Below are 27,548 nucleotides of genomic sequence, written 5' to 3' on the forward strand. Positions count from 1 at the left end.
ACCTAAACCGCTTAGCCCGAAATAACTGACGCACCGCTTATCCTGTAAGCGGCCCGGAGGCGATTTTCCCCCGCTACCCTCACCCCACCGACACCTCCGGCCGTCTGCCCCCCGCGCCTGGATCCCGTGACCGCCGTCGGCTCCCGTCCGCCACCGGGAGCGTCCGCCGCCCGCCTCCCTCCGACGGGCGCTGGCTCAGTCCGCCGCCCGCCTGCCTCCACCGCCCACCACCCTCGACCGGCCAGATCCCGTCCGCCACCTCCTGCAGATCCCGTCGCCGCCGGCTCCGTTCGCCGCCCGCCGCCGGCTTTCGTCCTCCCTGCCTCCGCTGGGCTTGGCCCCCGCAGCCGGCCGCCCCTGCCCGCCTCCTGCATCCGACGCCGCGCCCCTGGGCTTGGCCCCTGCCGCCGGCCACCCCTGCCCGCCTGACCATCAGACAACGGAACATGAGAATGGCGATGGTGCTGAAGAAGATTCAGTGGGAGCAGAGATTGCTACTCAGGCCTCATAAGATTGCAACTTTGCAAGATCATCAGCTTCCGTTCTTGTAATCTTGCTAGTAGATATGGTTCGCACATGCAGCCTTCTTTGTTGTTCATAGACCCATGGTGGTGAGGGATGTCAATCTCAGAAAGCCTTGTTTTGTTGTTCATAGTTGTGAAGAATAACAGTTTAGAAATGGCTGTACACTAACAAAGAGCAGCGTGCTGTGCAGTTTAGACGCTCATGTTGTAAGATCACATAGCTCTGTTTGATGGAACTTTTGTAAAGAAACATATATTCCTTGACAATACTATTGTAAATCATAACTTTTTTGTTTCTTTCTTTCTTTCATGAAATATTTTTGCCAATACTTTCATGGAATACTCCACGATTTTTGCGTTGCAGAGTAATACATCACGATCACATCACACGTCAGGAGAAGTATAATCAAATAAAGACATTAAAATTATTATCTTCTTCTCAGATTCACAAAATTATTATCTCCTCAGATTCACAAAATTATTATCTTCTCAGATTCACAACAAAAATGAGCTATTATCAGTCTCAGGGGCATTCATGTCAATTTACCAACCAGGATAGACAGTCAACACAAAATAATCAGGATTGACAAACACCCTACTTATTCAGACAACGGATTCTCCAGAAAGCAAGCTTATCTGATAAGCCTGTGCTACGTAAGCGAGTTTCAGAAATACGTATGTAAGCGAGTTTCAGAAATACGTATACAAACAGGACCTCATTAGTGTGTATAAATGTTCAATTCTAATTACCACTATATGTCACTATACAGGGGCAAAAACACATACTGATAATTCTGATATCAGTAGTAGCTCGGTAGCTCCATGTACTTCTAATGTAGTAAACCTGACGAAAGTACACTACAGATGCCCAAAATCGATCACTACAAGCACATCCATGGAAGATAACTTGGAACTGGTGCCTTGCTTTGCTGTCCAAGCTTGTTCGTAAGAGGGATGGAACTGGTCATTCGGACTCGGACTCGCAGTCGCCGATATCCACCTCCTGACCTGCAAGGATTCTTGATATCTGGAGGCCCCTGCTGAAGGCCTGGTTGAACAGCAGCCGGGTCTGGAACTCAGAGACAAAGGGAAACCATGACAGGAAGCCTATTGGCAGGAAAAGGATGAGACCCATTATGTTTTCGTACGACCTCCCGAGCTCCATGATGGAGTCCCACAGCACAGTCCTCCTAAGCAATGGTGAACACGCTTGTCCAATCTGCGAGCAAGAAATCATAAAAAATAATTAGGCAAGAATGAAACAGATGATGTAAGCTTATCAGGGCAAGATTTTCTGTTAGAAGAAATCTTGGTGCTATTTAAAATGGTACAGCTGCCTAATGTGTATATGATCAATGTGCATTCCAATCAACTGCATCTTCATGATTCTCTCGACTGATTGTAGCACTGAGTTATTTTGCCATAGAGAAACCATTTTGAAAGTGAAGGGGAATTAGCGATGGGAGTTTTTTTAATTAATTCCCTAACAGATAGTTCAAGCACAGCCTTTTTTTTGGGTGCGCAGGTCTGAATGTTACATTCAACTTAAAGTATCAAATTGTTTGGTGAATGGAGGGCTTCACTCACCAGAAGTATACACCATCCAGTAGGCAAGAACCCAAGGATGCTAGCGAAGACATCAGCAATAGTAAGGTTTAAGACAACAAATAGGACTGCCATCACGGAGACAAAGCCAAGGAAGAGAAGGCCTTTGAGAATGCGGAACATAAGCTGCAGATCAGTTCCAAATTTCTGCCGCCCTATTGAAACCATCTAAATGAAAGGAAGAACATACAGTCAGTAAGATTTCTAGGCATAGGAGCTAGCTAGACCAAATGAAAGGCCAGTGTCTTACCTTCAGGACTACTAGAACAAGGAGCATAACCACCCATGACAGTGCATATACCTAGAAAGGAAAAGTGAGATGACATTAGGATACCCTGCGAACGTACAGATTATAAAAACAAAGAAAGCAGATCGTGTTTAGACAAGTTACCATAATGCTTTTGTTGTGACGTGCTACTGCTATGTTCAGATGGTAGACAATGCCATACTGGTAGATCAAGAAACGAAGTGAAATGATGATTTCCAACAGAAGGGCTCGGATGCTAGTCTTCCTGAGGTGATCCTGCTCACTTATCCACCAAGCTTCCCAGCTTTTTTCCACAGACATGCCGATACCCCCTCGGTTACCCATCCACTTCCTCCATTCTGTCCAGTCGTCAACTGTCTTCTGCCACTCAAAGCACGATGGATTGAATATAAATGGCGCAAAGAGCCATGAAGCAACCAGGAACCATATTGAGCAGGTGACAAATATGTATAGGTTTGAGCTGCGATAGGAACTTCCATAGACTAGATATACGACCAGAAGTATCAACAGTTCCAGTCCTTTAACAAAGTGGCTACGGGAGTACAAGCGGTAATTTTCAGTAAACTTCGCGTGGTACACAACAAATCCACGACCTGTAGGTCTGTATATTGCACCACCATGGAGTATTGTTCTCCCATAGTAGTGGGTTTTGGTTCCAAGCTGGAATGTGAAGAACATAGAGGCCAACTGAAGCTGCATGATTATAAACTCTCCTAACGCCGTGCGGAACCCTTTCTCCAAGCCAACTTCCATGATCATAGGGAGGACAAGCAGCAAACCTAGCTGGAAAACAGACTGTGAAGCCAGTGCATTTTCAAGAGCCTTCACGTTCTGCTGATTTCGTGGGTCCATCAGAATAGACTTTTCCAGACCACTCATAACTAGATATAGCCTCCCATACAAAAATACATAGACAGTAAGTACAGTAACCTGAAACAAGGAACAGTGGATCAATATCATAAGACATGGTGGACACAGCATTTAGATTGTGAGCACAAGGACACCAAAACACTTCAATTTTGAGCATAAGGACACCGAAGCCTCTACCTTTGTTGATAATAAAAGAAATACTCAAGTGAACCAATTTAAGCAATTTTTAACATGGAAGACTATGAAAATCTTACTGTTTGACAAATTCAGTATACTGGTGACGAGGAAACAAATGACATAAGGTCAGATTATCTCCACTTGTGGTTGTGGATGCATTTTCAAGTGTCTGGGATAACTCAGAATTATATTTCATTTTCTCCTTTCAATTTTGCAAATAAATTCTGTAGTTTAGGTTTTAAGTTCCAGTATAACTCTCCCTACCTTTTGCATACCAAGAAGAAATTTATAGTGTAATCACTGAACATAAGGTTCTAGAGATCCTTAGTTATTAATTTATTATTGTAGCTTCTTACCATGCTACTGAAATAAAACCCAACTGTAGTGAAATAGAAAGATAGCATTCTGTAGAAGTCAAATCTGCGTCCAAGCCGATAGATGTCACGGCTCAATGTTTGTTCACCATTGCCGTTGGCCACCTTAGCTTCAAAGCTAGAAATCTGATTCATTCCCACATCACGCCCCTTACCGACTTGCATGTATTCATGATGTGTAACATTTCCTCCTCTCATAGTTGAATTAAAACCTATAAGAATATCAAGTTTGTAAGGGCTGACAAGTTAAGGACAAGCGCAAGTTGTTTGCACGAGATGCAAGTACCTGAAAAGATATCTTCACTCAGGTTTATAGTCTTTGAAGCTTTACTTATGCCTCCTCTGGTGATATGGAAGAGTCTGTCAAAAATATCTGGGTGGCCGTAATGGAACCGAACCCTGTTTCAAGCAACAATGAACAAGAAAGACACGAAGCCTTGTCACAATAAGAAAGCTATAACATGATGGGAAGAAAATCTGCACCTTGCACACACACATATGGGCAAACATGAAAAATACCACACCAGTCATTATTCAAAAACACGGAAGAAATATCAAACTATTAGTGATATCCAGTTTCATCTTGAAAATCTGTTAATTATATCTGTACCATCATCTTCCAGCAAGTTCCGCTCCACTGCAGCAAACACACAATCCCCTCTTGTTCTCTCTATAGTCTAGGTCCAACAACCTATGCAGTTTCAGTAGATTGGAACATCAAAACAGTTCCATGTTATCCTTTCCTTTCCTTTGTTTCGCACCCACCGAATCAACAGATCCAAAGAATGATCCCAAATTAAAAAAAATTGATTGAAATAGCAAGACAACAGCTTCAAGGGCTGCGCTGACAGCAGCATATACACTTCTATTCAACTTCCCCCCTCCAGAGTGCACCCACAGTAGCCATTAGACCAATGGCTCTTGGCCACGGTGACAAATGTTAAAGACAAGATGGGAATTCAGGATGGATTGGAACTAAAATTTTGAGCAAATAATTTATAGTGTTATGATTGTATTTGATTCGAATGTGGGACAACTCTTGAAAACTTTATCTCTATTTACTCCCATCTCCAACTTGGAATAAAACTAGTATCCTATCTCCAACAACAGGACCAATTGTTGGGCCTCTTTTAAATTGTATCGAGGTGTTTAATTTATCCTTCCAAATGGGTCTAATCTGGATCTAAATGTGAGTTTGCCTTCAGGAAAAAAGGGGACAGTTTCTTTGTATATTTGAGGTATACCCAGCACGAAACCAGAAATACAAATAATGGTTGCACATCAACATGGTTCGGCCAAAAGGGAGAAGTATAAGTGGACTTATGAACAATTTGAATAAATTTTCATTCAAAAGAAAACAACTATGCAATCTATATTATTAAGGTTATTTGTGTGTATCCTCTGAAACACAAGGGGCACAGGCTAGATAGTTATATCTGTGCAGCCCCCCACCATCCCACCACCACCCCACACACACGCGCGAGCGCACACACAACCACCACCACCACACACAAAAAAAGGAATACACTTGATGTCAACACGAAATAAAAGATAGATTTGCATACTTGAGAGGATTTGCCAGAACTCTTTGTCCAATAGTAACAAAACTGGTCTCTTGATTGGACATAAACCAAGCCAGTGACGAAACACTAAAACAGAAACACAGCAATGTTAATAGCAGTACATTCTTTGGGTACAAATGCAATGAACGAGATATAATTAAACAAATCTTTAGGTATATGGGCATACCTTCCAGTAAATATATGCTCACGTAGGCCTAATATAGTGGGTTTTCTCTTCCCATACTTTCTACTCTCAAACTCCTCCAGCACATTTCTCATTTTGAAGGCCTCTTCAATATAATTATCCTATAAGAAAAGTAAAATGAGTTATGAGCACTTTATTACAATGTGTACTATGTGGAGTTCAGAACTAAACCTGATTCATATCAATGGCCTGGAGTGCTTCTCCTCTAGTGAAGATTATTGCATGATTTTGGTTTTCAGGTTTCCCCTCACCAATATCTGTTGGTCTGCCGGGAAGCTTTATGCGGTAAATTTCCTAAAACAAAAATTACGGCGCCAAGCATGAAAATGGAATAAGATTTAATCATGTGTGCACAGAAATAACAGGATGTTGTCAAACCTGAGCATTTAGTTGCATAAATCTGTGCACAAATTTGATATAAACTACTTATTACTAACATGACATACTATAAATTTCTGAGAGGAGTGTGAATTTAGTAAAAGATGCTTTTGTAGGAGTGTAACCTCGAGAAAGCATTACTGCTATGATACAGTCAACTCTTCTATATCACTATATGACTTCATGTGTTATGCAGAGGTAAGTGAAATCTTCAAATTCTATTTGACAAATACCTCATCATACTTTTCACCACCTTTGACAAGAACAGAATAATATGTCTTCTCAGTTGTTCCATTCCCAGTTGGAGCTTCTACCTCATCAATGTAAGCAACACGTAGTGATGGGTTCCTGTGTAATTTAGAAGTCAGATGGGTTGGAGCAAGCTTACTATGTAACTACTGAGCATTAGCTTCTGTACGTTATCATGAGATTGAGGATATTCAGATAGCGGTTTTTGTCCTCTATTTTCTTGGACGTCTTCTGCATGCCATAGATTTGACATGAGACAACATAGGTGAATTTGATATCAGCAATAGCTTGTGCCATTTCACTATCAGACTGCAACTCTTGATAGGATTCTATTGATGTGTCTCGGCCAAATTTAGCTGCAAAAAAACAAATGTCAATCCAAAACATATAAAGATAGACACATATTGGAGAAAGAAAAGATGAACAGCTTAATCTTACCAGGATCTTTTGTATCTTGAAGGCATTGGATTTCAAGTGCCTTCCTGTAGTACATCATTCCTCTCACTAGCAAAGTAAAAGCAAACAGTTAGAGAAAATGCTATATGTTAAGGAACCACAGGATTGCACTAGTGACTTTACCTGTTCTGGAGAGTGTTTGGCCCCTATAAGATGCCCAATGACAGATCTCCTCCATCCTTTCTTTAAGTTCCTCTTCATCCTTTGGTTTACAGTTTATCCGCTGAAGGAAGTTCCTAAATTCATCTATGGACATACAAGAGTCATGGAGAATCATTTTCTGACCGCAGAAATAACTAACTCGATCAGTTTTAGGTCTAGCATCTGCAAAATACCTGGAAATATCTTCCTTAGATAGAACAATATTGATATACCATCCTCATTTTTTCTACCAAGATCTTTCGGAGAAAAGAGCACCTCCTCTTTGAAGTATGGAGTTAAAACACTGATGCAAAAGCAGAAAGGCAATTAAACAAACTATCAGAAATAATAACTTATAATCGAATGCTCATTTAAGTACGTGTTATTATTTCAAGGCATGATCTGACATAAATATGCAAACTGTGAAAGCCATTGTTGACTTCAGAAAACAGTTTCCAACTGAGTGCCAAGAAGGCGAAGAGCTGTAAAATGCTGCCAATATGAATTGATGAAAGGGCGAGCGAGCTAGGTTGCCTACCTGAAGGACATCATGCTACGGACAGGTGGTGCCCTTGGCATCTTCATAAAAAGTGAGTTTGCGAAAAAGGTGATCCTACGCCGAGCTTCCAAGTTCGTTGGTACATATATAGCAGATTCCTTTGTTGTCAACAACAGTTGAAGCCTAACACACTGTTAACACAAAGTATTACAAGATAATATACTGCTTCTAAACAATACTGCTAAAAAATGTAACTACAGAAATTGATTTCTCGAAAGGAACCACGACCTTCTCCCTCCAAGCAACATGCTTCAATGGGTCCAGATTTAAATTTGCAAATAGTTGTTTTTGTCCCTCATCCTTCAAGATACTGCAATATCCACACGAGAGAGAGCCATCAGATATTATCCATGAATCTTCTCATTTAAACATACATCTTACCCTTGTCCATTTTTCATAATATCCTGCGTGATAATTTCCATTATATCTTGCAACAGATTGGCAATCTGTGTATTGTTCTTTGTAGGATCATTCTCATCATAAAACTTCTGCAAATGAAACAAACCAATTTTTTTGGAAAATGTAAAAGGAGCATGTGGTGCAGAAAATATATTATCTAAAAAAAGAGAAAGGGTAGGGGTTGGTACCAGTAGATCTAGCAGCTTATCAAACTTTTCACTTAGCTGAGGAAGCTCATCCAATCGGAATTCTTTCACAAGTTGTTTACATTCAATGCTATTTTTAATGTTTTCATCTATCTTATCGATAACTCTGTAGCCATGGTGCAATGCAATATCAACTAAATTAGTAAGGCACAAGTTATAAAGCAAAACATCAGTTGGGCAAAGAAAAGATGGCTTACTTCTTATCACTTTGTTCAACTATAATGCTGTAAAGTATATCCAATAATGTCTCATAGCATTCTATTACAGCATACTCAGTATAAGGATCCTGGTTTATCCTCTTCATGAGTTCATCATCCTTTTTCTTGACATTCTTTGCCATGTCAAGTGCAATTGGAATCTAAATACAAAATATCTTGGTGATGAGCAGAACAGAATCCCCAGGGTTATATAGCAGTTCAATAGTGCATAATGTGTGTACCTTACTGGCAAGAAGGAAAGGAGGCCACTGAAAAACACTTGTTTCACCGCCAGAGGATGGAACAATCAACAGATTTTTCTCCCTGTGAAACAAAGGAAACACATCATTTTAAGGTGTGCCGCAAGTCAATATATAAAATAAAGAAAGTTTAACACCAACAGCAAACCTATTGTTCAGTAAGTCCTCTTCCCGCAAAGAAGTAATAAATGCATTCCATATGTCAGCAAACTTATCATAGGGCGGGTTTCTGTCCTCCTGGTGGAAAAGGTTCATTAAATCCACTATTAAATCCATTAAAACAATAGTGTAAAAAATATGGGTACAAAAAAAATTAGCGCAACCAGACCTCTTCTCGTTTAAAATGACTACCACGATTAGGTACAAGTTTTTTGCCAAATGCTCTTGGAATTGCCTGGAATCTTGATCTTAACATCCCAAGGGTTCGGATCTTCATGGTAAACAATTTACAAATACTAATGTCAGTAAATATAGACTGTTAGCACTCCAAGGGTACACTTATCTCCAGCTACCAACCTCACCCAAGCGGCTGAAGGCTCCATTTACGCCACCACATATTGTGGAGAAAATGGCATACCATATTTGCGTGTCCATGAAGTATACCTGTACGAAAATTTAAATTAGGGAGAACCTTTTTTTTGGAAAAAACTACCACAAAATGCTCATAATGTACATACCATGACAATTGGAGCCCATACAGTAGTCACAACTCCTAAATTATGCTGCACTGTGAAAATAAGAATCTTGTCAGTGTAATAAAATTGTGCATAGGAGTTACATATAATATACTAAAATACCACAAAATAATCTTACAGTTTGGGAAGAACTCATGCCATTCATAAGGCGGCCTATCCAGTGACATGATTATCCTGGTAGGCTCAACTAGAGGAGCAATCTGCCAATGGTAAATGAGCATTGAAAATCTCATTAATAATTGCATAGTTGAAGATATACATAATTAACAAAGACTCTTAAGTAAAAAAGAGAATAAAGCAATGAAATGATTCTATGAATTAAGATTTTGTAGAAATTGCCCAAGCGTGGCAGTGTAGTCTAATGGCAAAGGACATTTATTCCAATAAAGTTGAAGTTACTATCTTTGTGATTTTAGTGCTAAGATATTGTGAGCAACATGCCATCAAGAGTCATAAAGGATAACATTTTTATACCAACCTCAACATAAAAACTGAAGGCAAGCTTGCATATAAGCAATAGAATCCAGAAGGTTGTGTACCTGGTTTTATATACAATAATTAGTATCTCATAGAGCAGAAGCAACAAGAAAATGTAACTCTTACTTAAGAAGTGAGCCAGTGTCTTCATACATGCCGCGGGCAACATATAACTTCGGCTGATTAGAAAACAAAATGTGTGAGAAGTTGTTTACAAAATACAGACAATTCTGCTAAGAACTTAATGCATAAATCTAGTTAAAGTATAAAATCTTACCTGAGTCCACCACAAAAGAAACCTAATAATACGAGAATTTGAGCGCTCTAAGACCCCTCGAATTGGTAGAAATATGAAAAACAGGGCACTGAGGATGTTTGGTAGCATGTAAAGGGCAACAGCAAAATTATAAATTGATTCATTCTGCAAATTCCCGATCCAATTGCTGAAGAACTTCACAAGGCCTGTGGGATTTTGAATGGAGCCTGAGTATGTTATTGGAAGAATTATCAACCAAGCAATGGCTGCAGCAAATTTCAGGATACATCGCATCCTTTGTGAGCACTCCAGGCTCTTCCAAGCCTTCCAGTTGAGAATTATCTCTAGCATGGCTGAAAAGGTTTAAAAGACCAAATTCAGAAATTGTGTTGCATTTGAAACAAGGGCTGGAGCAGAATTGGATTGTACAGACTCCACATATAGGTCGAAATTAAGAAAGATCTGCTTAAAATATGCAGTATGTTACATAATAAGTAAAACACAGAATGCGGCTGAGTCACAAAGTAACGTTTTACCTTGAAGGAAGTTCAGGAATGCTGCCGTTATGAAGATTGTCAACACATTTCTGAAAACATCTGCTTCAAATATAGAAGAAAGTGATCCAGAGGGGCTCCAGGCAATAATTGCCATTGCCTGAAACAGAATAAATACATTATGTGCCACATACAAGAAAATGTATCAATCTTTTCTGCAGGGACAAAGGCCACCATTTACCTGGAAAGACAATATAAAGAAGGCCCACATACGATCAAAACTTCTGAATAGGTGCAAAAATGTACGAACTTCAACAAAATTTGTTTTTGACGCCCTTCGTCTGCGAATTGCATGATCATGTTGCTGTGCAAACATCTGAAGTCAGTTCCATCATAATACAAGGTATACTAATTCTGATCAAATTTCCTTCAGCGACATGCATATGAACTAATGAACAGTTGCAAATTCATCTACATTTCTCTTTGCCCCCCATCTAAGTTACAGATAATTTGAGGAGCTTATACCATCAATAAGATGCAATTTCTACACAGCATCAGACAGTGTGAATCAAACAATTACAACAATGCAAAGAAGGAACTTTTAATTCCAAAGTGTGCTCTTTTTCAAGGCATGGGATTCCTTTAAAATACGAGCAATGAAATCATCAAAAGTAGGCATACAAAATCACTTGATATGTGACTCTTAAATCAAATATGTTCTTGTGATTATTCTGTCAGGTGGTCCATATCACTAGGAAACAAGTGAGCTGTTCAGTCTCTCCTAGAAAGAAAGTGGGATGTTCAGGGCCAATCTGCAGGTAGCCATGAGGCTAGACAAGGCTCATGAGAGGTGCCTGATTGGACACAGCATTACTTGAAGCATAACTCAAGGGTGAGCTGTCTTGTGAGGACATAATGCAATGGCTAAGAGAGCCTTAAAAGACCACACCCATTAAACTTTAGTTTTAGTAGTTACTGCTATTCTCTTTATTGTCTTTATGATTAGGTCCGTATCTATTCTTTAGTTAAGGTTGCAAGGCCCTAACTAGGAAACCATTGCGATCAATTAAGCAAAGATTAAACCACAGATACCTCCCTCATGTCTCCCTTCCTGTACCCAAGCCCAAAGATTCTTGGCGCAAAACACACAAGGCCCCTGCGTCACCCCCGCAGGCGACACGGGCAGCTCCCACGCCACGCCGCCGCCAGACCAAGCCATCATGCGCCCTCCTTGCCATTGTCAGAGTGGACGGCCGGAAGTCCGGTGGCCACAGGGAAGGCGGCGGCGAGGCGAACTCCAACGAGGGTGGCGATCTCTCATCGTCATCGGCGACATGGCTAGGCGCAGCATGCTCGGCTCGGTTCCAGCGATGCCACAGCCAGATCCGGCGGCCCGGTGCCCGAATCAGCCGTGCCCCAAGCTAGATCTGCAGTGGCACGGCCTCGGCTGCTTGGTGGTGGCGGAGATGGCTGGGAGCGGCGGCATGACGTAGTCGGTTCCAACTTGGGCGGCAGCAGTGGGTGGGCCCTGGGCCGCGCACATCCACTGAAAGGAGGAGGTGGTCCCCACGTGATGTAGCGGTGCGTCATCCATCACGTAGCTCTGACTCGTACGCACGTGCTTACCCTGGACGCAAGTTGGGTTGATGGCGGCTGCAGATTACCAAATCTACTCGTTGATGGCCTCCTGGCCATATCCATCAGCAGCCCCCTTTGTTGGGTGCTTCATCGGCAAACTTTTCGGTGTAACGACGCTAGTCCTTGTGGCCAGTGAGTGGTGGTGTGTTTGTTGCCACTGCTCTCGTATTGGGAGGATCTCTCTAAGGTGCCGGCAGTGTGAGGCCATTGTCTTCAACGATGGTTGCTGCACTCCAGGGCTTGATGCCATTCCAATATGGATTTGGCTCAAGCTCCGGTTCGGCATTCATCCAATATGTGAAGCTAGCTCATTTCGAGTCGACATTACCTAACAAGCTATAATGCTTCAGGTCGGTTCATGATGACTACGCGAGCTTTTTATTGGAGATCTATTTTCGTTTTTTTGGAGTTAGGGTTTATCAAGTCTTGGCTATATGTCCTTTTGGACGTGTGCTTTTTTTCTGTTGTGGTGACATCTGTTAGATGTATATGTACTGTTGGTATTTTACCTTTTGTATTAGAGGGTTTTGTGTATATTTCCCCCTCTATGTACCTGTATATAAATATGCATAGTGCCCCTATTATGAATACAAGTGCTATTCCTAACATGGTACAGAGCCAAAATAGGGTTAGGTTTCTTCTCAATCTGCCCTAGGGTTCCTTTTTTTCCCTTCGCACGATGCACTTGCATGCTATTCTCCCCCGCCAGATCCGCCGCTCGTCCTCTTGCTGCCTCTGCTCGCTGCTCGCCCCTCGTCTATGGGCGGGAAGCCGCCGGATCCACCGGTTGTCTCTCCGGCGCTGTGCCTGGGGCTTGTCGCTGCCACTCGTCGCCCACCGCGCCGCGCCTGCGGCCGCCGCTCGTCCGGCCATCTGCCCGCCGGATCCTCCACCCACCTTGTGGTCTAATGCATTCTCACTAGAGAATGACTGAAGCTGGAAATAAACTTTCCATTAACTAAAAAAAATACACCCCAGCCCAATATCCTCTTGTAGTAGTTGTTGACCCATGTTCCTCAGTTGTGGTTGTAGTTGGTGGGTTTAGTACCACCTTGGAAGTCTAGAGGGGTGAGGGCCAGCTTATAACCATTGCCGTTTCAAACATAGCACCTCCAGTTAACCCTTTTACATGAAGTGAGGATGATGTGTAAGAGAGGTGCTATGTGTATGCGGGGCCTTTCCACGTGAGGAGCTGGGTCGTAAGCAAATTTTGGAGCGGGGTGTTACACTTCCTATATGTATCCATCTATTCTCCCTATTAGATATGTATAGTTGTACTCTCCCTCTATCTTTTGTACTTCCAGCCTATACGGCTTCATGTTGTACTATCAGCCTATTGGCATCTATATATGAAAGGTCACCCCCCTCCTCTCAGGGTGTGGTGTATTGCCTAAACATTCAATATGGTATCACGAGTACAGGCACCTCTCTAGGCCTGCCATGTGCCCCCTCGCCCCCCTCCGCTGCTTAGGCGCCCTTCTCTCTTCCACGGGCGCCTCCTCCTCTCCTCCTCCACCAGGCACGCCACCACCAGCACTACCCCTTCCTCTTCCATCAACTGCTCCTGCTATTTATGTCCACCATTACCAGCAACTCTTCTTCTGAACCTGTTGCTGTCAACTCTTCCGGTGACTCTCCTGCCGCCATGGCTGATGCAGTGAGCCCCTACGCTACCATCCTTGTCAAGTCCCACGTCCCCATGACGTTGGAACTCCGCTCCTCCAACTACAGCAAATGGAGCTCCTTCTTCCAGGCCATGTGTGGCAAGTTTGGCCTCATGGGGCACATCCACGGGACCCCTCCTCCCAATCCCATCACTGCTGCATGGAGCCAAGCAGATTGCTGTGTCCGCAGCTTGCTGTACGGCTCCGTCTCCGACTCCGTCTTGGACTTCACCATGGAAGACAACCAGACCCCGCACCAGCTTTGGGTCGCCATCGAACGTCACTTCCAGGCCAACCAGGCTCCCCGCGCCATCTTCCTGAGTCATGAGTTCCACTCCATGACTCAGGGGGACCTCTTTGTTGAAGACTACAACAAGATGAAGAGAGTTGCCGATGCCCTTCGCGCCGTCGGGCAGCCCGTTGCCGACTCCACGCTCATCCTCAACCTCCTCCGCGGCGCCAACCCCCGCTACAGCACCACTGGTGACTTCACCGCCGCCACGCCGAACATCACCTTTGCTGCGGCGCTTGATCAACTCGCCCTCAAGGAGCTGCATTTGGCGAATGAAGCCAAGGTTGCGGCTTCCACTGCCCTTGTTGCCTCCACACCATCCGGCTGTGGCTCCAACTGCCACCCTCCTTCCATGCCATCCCAGCAACAGCAGGGTCGGCGCAAGAAGGGCAACGGCAAGCGAACCAGCGGCGGTGGTGGGGGCAGCCAGCAGCAGGGCTGGGGCGGTGGTGGAGGCCAGCAGCAGGGCTGGGGTGGCCAGCAGCAGCCACGTGCACCCTCTCCCACCGGCCCATGGATTTGCTTCAATCCATGGACCATACAGCAGGCCGGCGGCTCCTCTGGCGCCCAGAATTGGCGTGGTGGCCAAGGCTGGAGCGGTGGACAGGGCCTGCTTGGTTCAGCGCCGCAGGCCCACACCGCCTTTGGACCACAAGTGCCGCAGTATGCCTCTCCCCACCTCCCGGCATCGCAGCCAGCCCAATCTTGGGATCAGGCAGGGCTGATCGCTGCCCTGCAGGAGATGTCGTTCCAGGGCTCCAACCCCTGGGTCCTGGACACCGGCGCTTCCACCCACATGCACAACTCCGATGGTATACTCCTCTCTTGTTCTCCTGCCTCTCATTCTTCTATTATAGTAGGTAACGGTACGCATGTTCCCGTCACATCTAGAGGAAATTCCACCTTGCATGCTGCTACCTCCACATTTCAGCTCAACAACGTCCTTGTTGTTCCCTTGCTAATTCGCAACTTGCTCTCCGTTCGTCAGTTCATGCGAGACAATAAGTGTTCCATTGAGTTTGATGCCTTTGGTTTCTCTGTGAAGGAACTCAGGACGGGATGCGTGATTCTTCGTTGCAATAGTGACGGTGATCTCTACACTGTTCCTGCCGTCACCGCCACCGCTGCACACGCCCTTGTCGCTGCTTCATCCTCTCTATGGCACCAACGTCTTGGTCATCCTAGTTCGGTTGCTTTAGTCCGTCTCAAGAATAATCAGTCCATTTCTTGCAGTCCATTTCTTGCACTAAAGTAGCTCGCTCGCTTTGCCATTCTTGTCAGCTAGGCAAACACACGCGGCTGCCATTTAGTCCTTCCTCCAAAACAGTTTCTCCATTTGAAATTGTTCATTGTGATGTTTGGACGTCACCTGTCACTAGTATTTCTGGCTACGGTTATTATTTGGTCATGATCGACGATTACTCGCATTATTGCTGGACTTTTCCCCTTAAGTGCAAATCTGAATGTTCATGAGCACTTGGTTAATTTTGTTGCATACACTCATACGCAGTTTGGCCTTCCAACTAAGTGTTTTCAAACTGATAATGGTAAAGAATTCGTTAATAATGCCAATCACCTTTTTGGCCTCCCGTGGCATTGTTTTTCGCCTTTCTTGTCCTTACACATCCCCTCAAAATGGCAAGGCTGAGCGTATGCTTCGCACCATTAATAACTTAGTGCGCACATTGCTCATTCATGCTTCCATGCAGCCGCCCTATTGGGTTGAAGCCCTTTCCGCAGCCACATACTTGATTAACCGTCGTCCTTCATCCTCCATTGGCCATGAAGTTCCCCACACACGCCTGTACCGCGTTCCACATACCTATGAGCACCTTTGAGTTTTTGGGTGTCTTTGCTACCCAAATCTCCAAGCCACTTCTCCTCATAAGTTGGCTCCTCGGTCCACGGCTTGTGTGTTCTTGGGATATCCGTCCTCTCATAAAGGCTATCGCTGTCTTGACCTCGCTACTCGCCGCATCATCATATCACACCATGTCGTTTTTGATGAGTTCTCCTTCCCCTTCGCTCGCGAGACCCCTGTCCCCGACAGCTCCTTTGATTTCCTCTTAGATGATGACTCGAATTTTTGCTACTGTCCTACTACCCCTGCAGCTCCGTCTTTCCCTACTATCGAGGAGCATGTGTTGCCCTTCCCAACACCTAGCAGGAGCGGTTCTGTATCTCAGGAGCGGTTCTGTATCCAGGGCCCTCGGTCCCTTCCAGTCCAGACGGGCGTGGTTTCGTGCCCCCGCTAGGATCCCCCGGCGCTCCTTCACCAGCAGTTGGTGCTTCGGCTGCCGCTGTCCAGCCTCCAGCAGCACCTTCGACTGCTGCTGTTCCGCCACCAGCAGCTACCTTCGACTGCTGCTGTTCCGCCACCAGCAGTTGGTGCTTCGGCTGCTGCTGTTCCGCCACCAGCGGGTGGTGCTTCGGCTACTGCTGTTCAGCTGCCAGTACCACCTCTCCCGGGCCGCTTTAGCGGCAAGTTCTACAGTCGGTGTCTCCGGGAGCCACTCCCGGTGCCTCCGTCTCCAGCACCAACTCCTATGCCTGAGCTACAGCCGCCTCCGCCCCCACCTCGCCCGACGACGAGGCTGCACACTAGTACTATCCAGCCCGTCAACTACAAGAACTTGTCAGCTCAGCATTTGGTTGCCTCTCCGGTCCCGTCCAACTATCGCAGTGCACTTGCCGATCCCAATTGGCAAGCTGCTATGGCTGATGAGTTCAAGGCTCTTGTCGGCAATGGCACTTGGCGCCTCGTACCTCGGCCCCCTCATGCAAATGTGGTGACCGGGAAGTGGATTTACAAGCATAAATTTCACTTAGATGGCTCTCTTGCTCGTCATAAGGCTTGTTGAGTTGTTCAGGGTTTCTCACAGTAGCATGGGGTTGACTACGATGAGACCTTCAACCTGGTGGTCAAACCGGGAACCATCCGGACTGTTCTGAGTATTGCAGCCTCTCGTGAGTGGCCGATTCATCAGTTGGATGTGAAAAATGTTTTCCTTCATGGTCATCTTGATGAGACAATGTACTGCCAGCAGCCTCCTGGTTTTGTGGATCCAGCTCACCCTGATCATGTCTATCTCCTACAGAAGTCACTCTATGGACTGAAGCAGGCTCCACGTGCTTGGTACCAGCGGTTTGCCACATATATACGACAATTGGGCTTTGTTTCTTCGGCTTCCGACACCTCCTTGTTCGTCTACAAGGATGGCGCCAGCATCACCTACCTATTGTTGCCTATTGTTGTATGTCGACGACATTGTTCTCACCGCCTCGACACCAGCCTTACTTCAGGATATCATTGATCGGCTTCACACAGAGTTTGCTATGACAGATCTCGGGGTGCTTCATCACTTCTTAGGGATTTCGATCACACGGACTTCTGATGGACTGTTTCTATCTCAGCGACAGCATGCTTTGGATCTTCTCCAGCACGCCGGTATGAGTGACTGCCACTCTACATCGACACCAGTGGATAGTAAGTCCAAGCTTTCCTCCACAGACGGGCCTCCCATTACAGACCCATCCGAGTATAGAAGTCTTGCTGGTGCTCTACAGTATCTTACTCTGACTCGACCTGATCTCGCCTATGCTGTTCAACAAGTCTGTCTGTTTATGCATGCTCCTCGCGAGCCTCATCTTGTGCTTGTCAAGCGCATCCTCCGCTATGTCAAAGGCAAACTGTCCTCTGGACCCGTGGACAATCTCACAGCATATTCTGATGCAGACTGGGCTGGTTGTCCTGATTCACGGCGTTCTACTTCCGGCTATTGTGTTTATCTTGGTGGCACTCTAGTCTCCTGGTCTTCGAAGCGGCAGACTACGGTATCTCGTTCTAGTGCCGAGGCTGAGTACAGGGCTGTTGCCCATGTTGTGGCAGAATGTTGTTGGATGCGGCAGCTTCTGCAAGAACTTCATGTTCCTCTCTCCAAGGCTACGCTCGTTTATTGTGACAATGTTAGTGCTGTCTATATGACAGCCAATCCTGTTCATCATCGACAGACAAAGCACATTGAAATTGACATCCACTTCGTCCGCGAGAAGGTCGCCATGGGAGAAGTTCGTGTTCTTCATGTTCCTTCATCCCATCAGTATGCTGACATCATGACTAAGGGTCTTCCTGTCCAGTTGTTTACTAAGTTTAGGTCCAGTCTTGGTGTCCGCCAAGCTCCCCCTGTGACTGCGGGCGGGTATTAGATATGTACAGTTGTACTCTCCCTCTATCTTTTGTACTTCCAGCCTATACAGCTTCCTGTTGTACTATCAGCCTATTGGCATCTATATATGAAAGGCACCCCCCTCCTCTCAGGGTGTGGTGTATTGCCTAAACATTCAATACTCCCTATACTAATCAAATCCATCCTCTATCCATTCCATACTTAGCCTCCCCAACAAGTTGGTCCATAACAAGACAAATGAGGGCATCCGTACACTTTTACTACAGGTATTCATACAACGTAACTTCTACATGGTGAAATTCACATCTATTGAGGAACTTCTGTATTTTTTATCCAATAATTCAATGAGAGCTAGATGTATTTGTTTAAAAGGTCTTGTCTACACATTAAGAATGAAACAGAACGGCACAAATCCAACTACATTTTTTTTTGGGGGGGGGGGGGGGGGGGGGGAGATTCAACTATATTTATTAGCTAAACTAAACACTGTAGTTAGCTACTAGCATACCTTGTGTAAAAATTATTTGGACCAGATTATTACAAATAGATGAATTTCAGCTTTGTGGAATGAGACAATACATAGTAAAAAAAATCTAGAAACCAGTAGTCTTTTCTAAACTCCACAAGGGACAAACCATGCAATGATCAGAGAGTTGATGATGTGTGGAATGTGGATTATATTTCTTGAATCCGATTTCAAATCACGTCTTGAGAAACAGAAACTAGTCATGCTTTTGTCAAACTGATACCAGTACATATTCAACAAAAAAACAAAAGAATGCAAATAATTAATGAATAACCTCAGTTTCATTCTTGGTTCTGGTAGGCACCGCAAAAAAGTCAGCTGTTGGATCCATTGGCCATCCAAGTTTTTTGAAGCATTTTTTCGACCTGAAAATGTAGAGGCTCATCACAAGGGAAACTGGCAACAAAGCTTATTTGCTTTATTTTATTTTTTTGGAAACTTTCTAATAAACCCTCTTTTTCATGATATATGTTCCAATTTTTCTTTGATGTGTTTCAATAAGCATAAGGCTCTTATGAAAATGGAGAATTTACTCCAGTGTTTTCTGATTTATGCCCTAACAATGATAGGGTGGTGCAATGTACTTTTCTTCACTAGCCCATTAGTCTTCCTCTACTCGAGTATTGGTTAATGGTGAACCAGGTGAAGAAATTAATCATAGAAGTCTTTGGCATGGTGACCCGTTCTCACCTATGTTTTTTATTCTGGTGAAGGATAAACCTGCTAATAAACCAGGCAGACACAGCTGGTATTTGACAACCATTAGTTATCCGCATGTGGGGTGAAACACTGGGCCTCCATTTATGCAGATGACATGATTCTGTTCCTGTGTTATTCACTCCTATTAGATGTCAAGAAGAAGATCTTGCGGTTACCCAAGAATATGCCCATGAGATAAAGGAATTTCCTTGTGTTTATCTCAGGCTTTATTATTTTCGGGTGGGTGGGATCAACAGAGGAAGCCCTGGGATTCCTTACAGATGAAATAGCTGATTATCTACAAGGATGGAAGGCTTCTCTCATGAACAGGGCTGGCAGGTTGATTATGGTCAAAGCAGTACTCTGCTGCACGTATCTACCTCATGATCACAAGAACTTCCAAAATGGGCTCTCAAGGAAATTGACAAAAGAAGACGTGGATTTCTATGTAAAGTTTGGGAATGAGCAAATAGTGGTAATCACTTGGATTCTTTTTTTTTTTTGTAGTAGTAATCACTTTGAGGTAATCACTTGGATTCTTGGCCATGGATATGTTCGCTGATTCAATGTGGAGGCCTAGGGATTCATGACCTTCAAAAACTTGGCTGGACACTCTCGTTACGTAGTTATGGCTAAAAAAGACCGATCCAAGTCGACCCTAGAACGGTTTGCAGGTAGGTGCCCCCCAATCTAAAGGCATTGTAATGGCTAAGGTTATGATGGCTGGTGATGGTACATCCACCAATTTCTGGACTAATCATTGGCTTCATGGGAGAGCAGTTATGGAACTTGCACCTAACCTTACTGTCCTAGTATCAAAAAGAACTTTGAACCGCATAACTGTACAGGAGGCATTAACTGACAGAATGTGGGTCTCTGATATTCGAGGAGCCTTGTTTATCTTTGCTTTGGTGGAGTACCTAGAGCTGTGGGAGACACTGGACGTTATGCAACTTCAACATGACACGCCAGACCAATACTTTGGAAGTTGTTGGCTCAAGGGACCTATACAAGCAAATCAGTGTATGCGGCCCTCTTTATTGGATGCGTGAAGCTAGCACCTTGAACACAGCTCTCTAGTAACAAGGTTAATGGTAACACCTCAAAGAATTCAACACATTGGTTCAGTTAGTCGCTTGATAAATTTGGAAGCACCGGAACGATTGTATCTTCAACGTAGCTTCACCTAACCCAAACAAACTCTTCCAGGAAGTGCAGAATGATCTCAGAGGTCGTACGCTTTTAGCTTGATAGGATCCTTCTCTTTTGGTAATTTGGTCTCCCTTTTACATGTCTGCGGCACGAGTGACATATGTGTAATATAGGTGGTTAGGCCTGTAACCTAACATTTATTTTTCTTCTTCTATTAATGAAATGACATGCAAAGTCTCCTTTGAGTTCTAGAAAAAAAAAATAGGGAAGGAAATTTCTAGGCAGCCTTACTCTTGCTTATTTTGCAAGGAGGCTTATTCAGACCCAGGACCTTCAGGAGATAAGTTTCTTATGGGTAGATACTTTTCCTTTTCTCACCTTGGTTTCAAATGTGTTATAGAAAGCACTAAGAGGTAAGAGCTAGGAAGGTAGCGGAGTGCTTCCTAGCTCCTAATCATAGCATAGGCAGCTATTTTTCTTTAATTGTGAGAGGCAGCTGAATTTGCATTAGTGATTTCAAATTTGTTGCTTTTTGCCTTTGCTAGAGGACAGAAATGTGCTATGAAAAAGGAATTACCAACGTTTCAAAAAAGAAGTGAAGGAATTACCAAAAGTATTCGTTCAAGTCATCATAGTTTCTCCACTTTGAGTGGCTCACTGTACCACGTTTGCTCCTTGCAGCTTCCTTTTGCATCAGGTGAAAATTCAAAAATGCAAACAACATTATAAAAGATAAGCGAACTTATCTTCATAGAAATAACACTGAAAGGTATTTATCACTTTAGTAGCATCCAATTCTGCACGGAATGCTACAAACTAAACAGTACCAGCCTTTGATGCTATCAAAGTGAACCAAAACATTTTGGTGTTGTTTTCTTCCAAAGTGTATTATTTTGATTCTATAAAACCAAATCTCCCCTTATAAGTAATAGACAAAAGATTATTAACAACTGCAAACTTATTCCATTAGGATGTAGGCATATGTACAAGTGAATTAGAGTTAGCCATACACATACATTACACCTAACAATAACATGAGCAAATACCTTCTGCATAACACTGTAGATGGGTTCAATCACTAGCTGCAGAAATGCATCATCACTCCCCTCTCGCTGGAATGGTGGATCAAACCATCCATCTCTTCTATCAGATATTATGTCATGTAAATCTCTGGCCATCTACCTCATGAATTCAGGGAAAAAATAATATTAATGAGTTAGCATGTGTTAAGACATGAACAATGGCATTGGCCCCCAGGCTATTTATGAGGAAAAGCCAAGAACATTGTTGTGCAGTCCACTTCAAATATTTGAAGAAGATGAGTGCTTGATGAAAAAGATGAAAAAAAGATCATGCAAAGATTGAAAAACACATAGGCTCTTGCATTTATTTCAAGGTACTAGACAGTATGCCTGGAACTTGTTTCGTATACTTCATGCTTACATACTTTTCTTGGACTTTATGCTTATCTGTATTCGAATCAAGTATCAACTCGATGTGTGCGATTCACTTATACTTCAACATCAAGTGTTGCACACACAAACACATCCACATAATGTCTTGTTACACTGATAGACCTGATGTTCGCAAGATGCTTACATGGTGCCTAAATTCACAAAAGCTACACATCAATGTCTTTTTTTTCATAAGGTGACAAATTATTGCCTGGAATAATCTCTTATTAACATGTCTCAGCCTTAGGGGATAGAGGACGAACCATTATGCTCTGTCTCAACACTATGTTTCCCTTTTTCATGGATATCGTGAAAATCCATACATGCAACTGAGAAGTTTACCTGTTCTCAGGACTGTATCCCGTGACATGGAGAAGATGGCATTCTTTAAAGCGATATTGTTAATGGTATCCATGCACACCACACACTGGCTTGTACAACCAGATTATGCACTTCACACAAAGAGACCATAAAAGCTAATAAAAACAACTTGACACACCAGCACCGCTTGTCGCTATTTGTTGAGATTTATGTATATCAAAGAAAAAACAGCTACGAAATAAATAAAAAAGATTTTTTGCATGAACTTGACATGTAAAAAGAATTTAGACAAATTAAATATTCAATGAAATATATCAAAGAAGAAACAGCTAGTGAACTACGATAAAAGCTCCCACACAAGGAATGAAAAAAAAAGTAGAATTATGTTGCCACTTACATGGTGGAAGATATAGCAAAGACATTCAGGCATGAAGCGGACATTAGAAGCTTCACCCCAGATCAGTAAATACAGCCCTATGTAAAGAAGCTCTGGCTGTTGTGTGGAGGCATCCCTTGGAATTCTGTGATTTAAAAGTTCTCTTAGTTAATGAGGTAAAATTCAAGAACAAGATGCACATCAAACTGATACATACTGACCTAATGTTTGACTCCAAATGCAAATATTGACACCAGGAGTTGTAGTTCTTAAAAATCTTGTCCATCAAGTCTATCACCGTACTATTACGTATCTGCAAAGAGGTGAAGTGTATGCAAAAGAGCCCCCCTAAGAAGTTGAATCGATTCAATGTAACTAAAATAAGAAGGTTGAAACGATTTTTTACCATATGAACATGTCTTTCACTCTGGTGGGCATGACCCTGTTGTCTCATGTCAATGTTTGCAAGCAGCAAAATCAAATGCTCCTTTTGATTCTCAACATTACCTTTCTACAACAATGAAACAGAGCATGACATTATAAAGACATGTTTATCAACACTAAGCGCATAATATAGGATGCATTCAAAGTAAACCTTATTTCCTAGGACCAAAATCAACCAACGCTATATTACTTCATAACTAAAGTAAGATATGAAAAAAAATATCCATAAATATACATAATAGAAGTCTATATGTTTGCCTCAACCTTAATACTTCATAACTAGAGCAAGGTACGAAACAAAATATCCATGAATATACATAATAGAAGTCTATACATTTGGCTCATGGGAATGGCAAACTAAAGGTAAAAGTCAAATGAACGGAATCCTATAACATTCCTTTTATTTATATTATTATTATGCGTACCAAATTTCAGGAATTAGTGCAGCCAAGTGTATTTGGCATAGACGTGAAATTTCCAAGTTCCATGATTTACCAAATCACGAGACAGCAAAGGTTGTGGGTTGTTTGAATAATGATTTTTTTATAACAGACTATGTCAACTAACAATAGCTACTTTGCACTTTATATGCCCAACTTTAGCAAATCACGCAAACCGCTTAAATGCAATACATAAATCAGAGTGCTCTCCGTGATTATACCTAACAATGTAAAACCCATATTTACACAAAAAAAAGAAATTTTTCGAACAAACTGTGAACAAAATCTCAATCGAAACCAACAAGTGTTGCAGGTTGATGTCTGTAACTTCATCCTTAATATTATTAAAATTTAGCAATTCTGGAATTTCCAAATCAGACGTGCACGATTTGAATTTGATAAAGCAAGGCAGTACAGTCAAGAAAATGAAATCCATTTGGTATGTGTTTAGTGGCACCTGAAATCCAAATGTTTGCCAAAGCCATTCAAGCAAATCCTGGACAGGTCTGTCCATTCCATCAAGCCCTGTTTTTCCATCAGAGCTTTGCGGTTTTGGCATTGGAAGACCATCCATCTGACGAAGAAGCCCAACTGCTGCTTTGATCTGCATTTTGCACAGCACGTTAAATCATACTACATGTGGTAGTTTCAAAGCAAACTAAATAAAACTTAAGGTATATGACCTCAGGAATTTCCATTATTGGTTGTCTTGGAACAGAAATATTAAGGGGTAAAATGTTGTACTGTGAAAAAGAAGCTTTCTCTTTTTCAACTCCTTCAGCATACTTATCATACTGAAAAGCAAAAGGTCAAAGTAATATTATTACATGATATAGGAAATGTGACGGAGATGAAATAACATGTTGTAAGGTAATGTAATGATTGGATACAGAACCTCGGGATGATGTTTGCCAGGTGTCACGGTTTTCAGAACATCATACAGGACGGACGCGATCTGATAGTATCGAGCCATCTCCTCACTAAGCCACTCAACAAACAATAAGTTAATGTAGCAAAGTATGATAATTTGTAAGGTTGCTAATACATATGAACAATGATCACCCTTACGGTTTCCTCTTTTCATGATCTTCCTCTAGATATTTTTGACAGTAATACTCATAGAACTTTTGTATCTCCCTTGCATCAGTCGAAGCAAGCCTGCGCTTTGTCTCTTGTTCATCCTGCCAAACAAAAAAGGGTAAACATGAAAAGACCACATGTATCATAACTTTTGGTTGGATAGCAAAACGAGTACTCCGTCCGTCCCAAAATATAGCTATGTTTAGATTTTTTTTTGTCAAAGTCAAACATTTTTAACTTTGACCAACAATAAATCTAAAAATAATTGATTTCGAATAGAAAAGATTACATATTATAATAGTTGGTTTCATGCTAAATCTACTAACATCACTTTTATGTTATTAGTGTTTATGATTATTTCGCTATTCGTAGTCAAAATTAAAAAGGTTTGACTTTGAAAAACTCTAAACGTTGCTATATTCTGGGACGGAGGCAGTAGTTGACATAATGAGGCAATTCACATTGACATAACTCTTGGGTGATGGACAATTCACATTGATTGTTGTATCCAAAACCTCTCATTTCAGAGTATTCTGTTACATAAGTGGAACTACAAACCCACACAAAGTTCTCTAAGAAACTAACATAAATTAATTGGTTTATGCATGAACCAGTAAATGGCTGTCTTACAGACAAACAATTTATCAGGAAGTACTGAGACAAGCTAAAGGACACCAAATGGTGTGTGGCCTGGCACCGCTAGTAAAATACCCAGTTCTGATCCCTCCAAACATACTGGAAACAATTGAATCAGATGGCTAATTAATTCCTTTACAAATCACTCAAACTTATGACCAGGACGTTTGTGGCTCAAGAAGAAGTGCGACAGGTACAAAGTAGAAATTCAATTAGAAATAGAATAAGAATATACAAACAGGTTTTTGGCTGTTTGGTGGGTGTCAGCACTATCCAGAAATTGAGCAGAGTACAAAAGGCTGAGAAATGAAACTTTGTTTTTAGAACTTCACCATGCAATTGTCATGGTACAAGTGAAAATTAGGTGGTTCAGTTCGGCAAGGATTGACGAGGTGATGAGGATCGAGCATAAGCATACCTTTTCAAGCTTATGCAACAGGTATGTTTTGAATTGCCGAACTCCGCGTCCATTTGAGTTTGGATCCATAGTGTGAACCTTCTCGAATGCGGTAAAACGGCCTTTGTTCACAGAGCAAGGAAGAATAAGTGAAACAACATTCAGATAACTGGAGGTGGTGGACTAGAAATATGCTCATGAATACCCGTTTCATTGTTGAGTTCAAATAAGCATTAGGAAGGATAACGCGTACATGTGCGACTACTCTTAACAACCAACAAGCATCACAGCATCCGACTAATTCAAATTTCAAACTAGCTGCGTGCGAGCACATACACAGGTAGGCGACGCGCGGGTTCTCCTCCTCAATCTCGTTGGCGGCGCGGAGGATGGGCACGATTGGCGCGAGCGACGAGGGCACGAGCTCGACTATCTCGACGCCGTCCTCCCCGGAGAAGCCCTCAGGGCGCATGGTGAGGGCGCGCGTGGGCAACCGCGACATCGTCCGCTGCCGCCCCGACTGGGACCGCACCGGCCCCGACGGGCCGGCGCCGGCGCTCGCCATCCCCGGCGAGGCCGCCGATCCCGACGGCGCGCGTCCCTGCTGCTGGTGACGCGACGCGCGATCGCGGGGTGGTGGAGTTGCTTGTGCTGGTGCTGACTGGTTGCTGCTGCTGCGGCCGCGGTGGCGCAGGAAGTGGCGGTGGCGAGGAAGCGAGGTGGGGAAGGAAGGGGAGCGGGGCAAGGCATCCTCTCCGTCTTAAGAGGAGGGGGAGGAGGAGGGCTCGAGGCGGGCGCCAGTGGTGGCGCTGAGTGTGGAGCGCGCTTTTTCGCTTTGTGGCTTTGGCCGCCGCTTTGGCTTTCGGGAGATGAGATGGCATTGCTTTTTGGCGGGGAGGAGGGATGGGGGCGGTGGATGTGCCCTGCCCGGTGGGGGGATTTTGGAATTGGGATTGGGATGGCCGGCGACGGAAGCAAGGAATTTGAGACGCCGGCAACGCCACGGGAGTTTCGGATTCCGGAGGGCCCCGGCGGTCGGAGGGTGGTGGCGTGGCATCCGGCAACGGTCCGACGAGGTGGAGTGGCGAACACTGACGGGTGGGCCCGGGGCAGTGGAAATGGCGGCTTTTGGGAGGTTTATGCTTGTTCTCTCTCCGGCCTTTTTAGACCTGTTGTTATTAATCATAACAATAATAATATAATCTCTCCCTCCCCCTCCACATAGCACGGGAACAGGATCCCTACTTTTGCTTTCATCTCTCGTTGCCTCTACAGTCTACATTATGATGTCCATTACTTATGTTTTTTATAAGATACAGTACCTATGTTTCTTTTTTATACTTATATACAGTACCTCTGGTTGGCCATGTCTGCCCTAACACACTAGGAAGGATAAATATCTGAAACTGGGCCCTTGTTTACTTCCCAACTTAGGAGGTGCCAAATTGGCATTTTACCATAAATACGACACTGTAGCGTTTCGTTTGTATTTGTGAATTATTGTCCAAATATTGACTAATTAGGCTCAAAAGATTCGTCTCGCAAAGTACAACAAAACTGTGCAATTAGTTTTTGATTTCATCTACATTTAGTACTCCATGCATGTACCGCAAATTTGATGTGATGGGGAATCTTCTTTTTGCATAGTGTCAAAGTTGGGAGTTTGGAGGGAAGTAAACAAAGGTTGGCTTAAGTAACCATGTCAAGGTTGAATTAATTAAAACATGTTTTTTTTCAATAGCAAAATAAGCGTACGCAATACACACGATAGACAATACTCCTATCAACATATTGAGATGATAAAACACATACACTCACCTCTATAAATGCATGCATATAAATTTTACCTGGCCTATTAGCATCTTGACATTGACAAAATACGAGCCCCCC

The 27,548-nt window shown here is 43.3% G+C and overlaps 2 protein-coding genes across 3 annotated transcripts; one reads left to right on the plus strand and one right to left on the minus strand.

The window, feature by feature from the left end:
• Positions 1–1,139: 1,139 nt before the first annotated feature.
• LOC117859212 (callose synthase 7) lies at positions 1,140–26,465 on the minus strand. Of its 2 annotated transcripts, XM_034742416.2 has the most exons (42): positions 25,995–26,465; positions 25,680–25,780; positions 24,614–24,726; positions 24,441–24,525; positions 24,229–24,339; positions 24,003–24,149; positions 23,068–23,172; positions 22,883–22,974; positions 22,683–22,806; positions 21,557–21,688; positions 21,119–21,195; positions 18,934–19,024; positions 10,594–10,716; positions 10,395–10,512; positions 9,880–10,211; positions 9,729–9,781; positions 9,604–9,664; positions 9,244–9,325; positions 9,108–9,157; positions 8,947–9,033; positions 8,759–8,860; positions 8,579–8,667; positions 8,413–8,494; positions 8,171–8,331; positions 7,956–8,079; positions 7,750–7,856; positions 7,597–7,678; positions 7,348–7,499; positions 7,004–7,113; positions 6,792–6,914; positions 6,651–6,716; positions 6,382–6,568; positions 6,197–6,311; positions 5,757–5,879; positions 5,568–5,686; positions 5,384–5,467; positions 4,105–4,217; positions 3,801–4,030; positions 2,521–3,327; positions 2,380–2,430; positions 2,112–2,297; positions 1,140–1,743 (listed from the first exon to the last, which is right to left on the minus strand). In XM_034742416.2, exons 1-42 carry the CDS (start codon positions 26,221–26,223, stop codon positions 1,489–1,491), a joined length of 5,781 nt encoding a protein of 1,926 aa, XP_034598307.1. In that variant the 5' UTR covers positions 26,224–26,465; the 3' UTR covers positions 1,140–1,488. The 2 variants fall into 2 exon arrangements, with proteins under 2 accessions (XP_034598307.1, XP_072149632.1); XM_072293531.1 differs by lacking the exons at positions 25,680–25,780; positions 25,995–26,465 and having other exon boundaries at positions 24,608–24,663.
• Positions 13,636–15,029, plus strand: LOC140223006 (uncharacterized). The gene is made up of 2 exons (XM_072294293.1): positions 13,636–14,758; positions 14,992–15,029. The coding sequence occupies exons 1-2, from the start codon at positions 13,636–13,638 to the stop codon at positions 15,027–15,029; spliced, it is 1,161 nt and encodes a 386-aa protein (XP_072150394.1).
• Positions 26,466–27,548: the final 1,083 nt, after the last annotated feature.

This window comes from Setaria viridis, chromosome 5, assembly GCF_005286985.2.
Source record: "Setaria viridis chromosome 5, Setaria_viridis_v4.0, whole genome shotgun sequence".
Classification (NCBI taxonomy): domain Eukaryota; kingdom Viridiplantae; phylum Streptophyta; class Magnoliopsida; order Poales; family Poaceae; genus Setaria; species Setaria viridis.

Excerpts from the sequence above, each read along its gene's own strand:
- LOC117859212 (XM_034742416.2), bottom strand. The coding sequence starts at position 26,223 with ATGGCGAGCGCCGGCGCCGGCCCGTCGGGGCCGGTGCGGTCCCAGTCG. Across the intron at positions 9,326-9,603 it reads CCTTCAGTTTTTATGTTGAG|ATTGCTCCTCTAGTTGAGCC; the intron begins GTTGGTATAAAA and ends TACCATTGGCAG. Across the intron at positions 5,880-6,196 it reads GTGGTGAAAAGTATGATGAG|GAAATTTACCGCATAAAGCT; the intron begins GTATTTGTCAAA and ends TTTTTGTTTTAG.
- LOC140223006 (XM_072294293.1), top strand. The coding sequence starts at position 13,636 with ATGGCTGATGCAGTGAGCCCCTACGCTACCATCCTTGTCAAGTCCCAC. Across the intron at positions 14,759-14,991 it reads CCACATGCACAACTCCGATG|GAACTCAGGACGGGATGCGT; the intron begins GTATACTCCTCT and ends TTCTCTGTGAAG.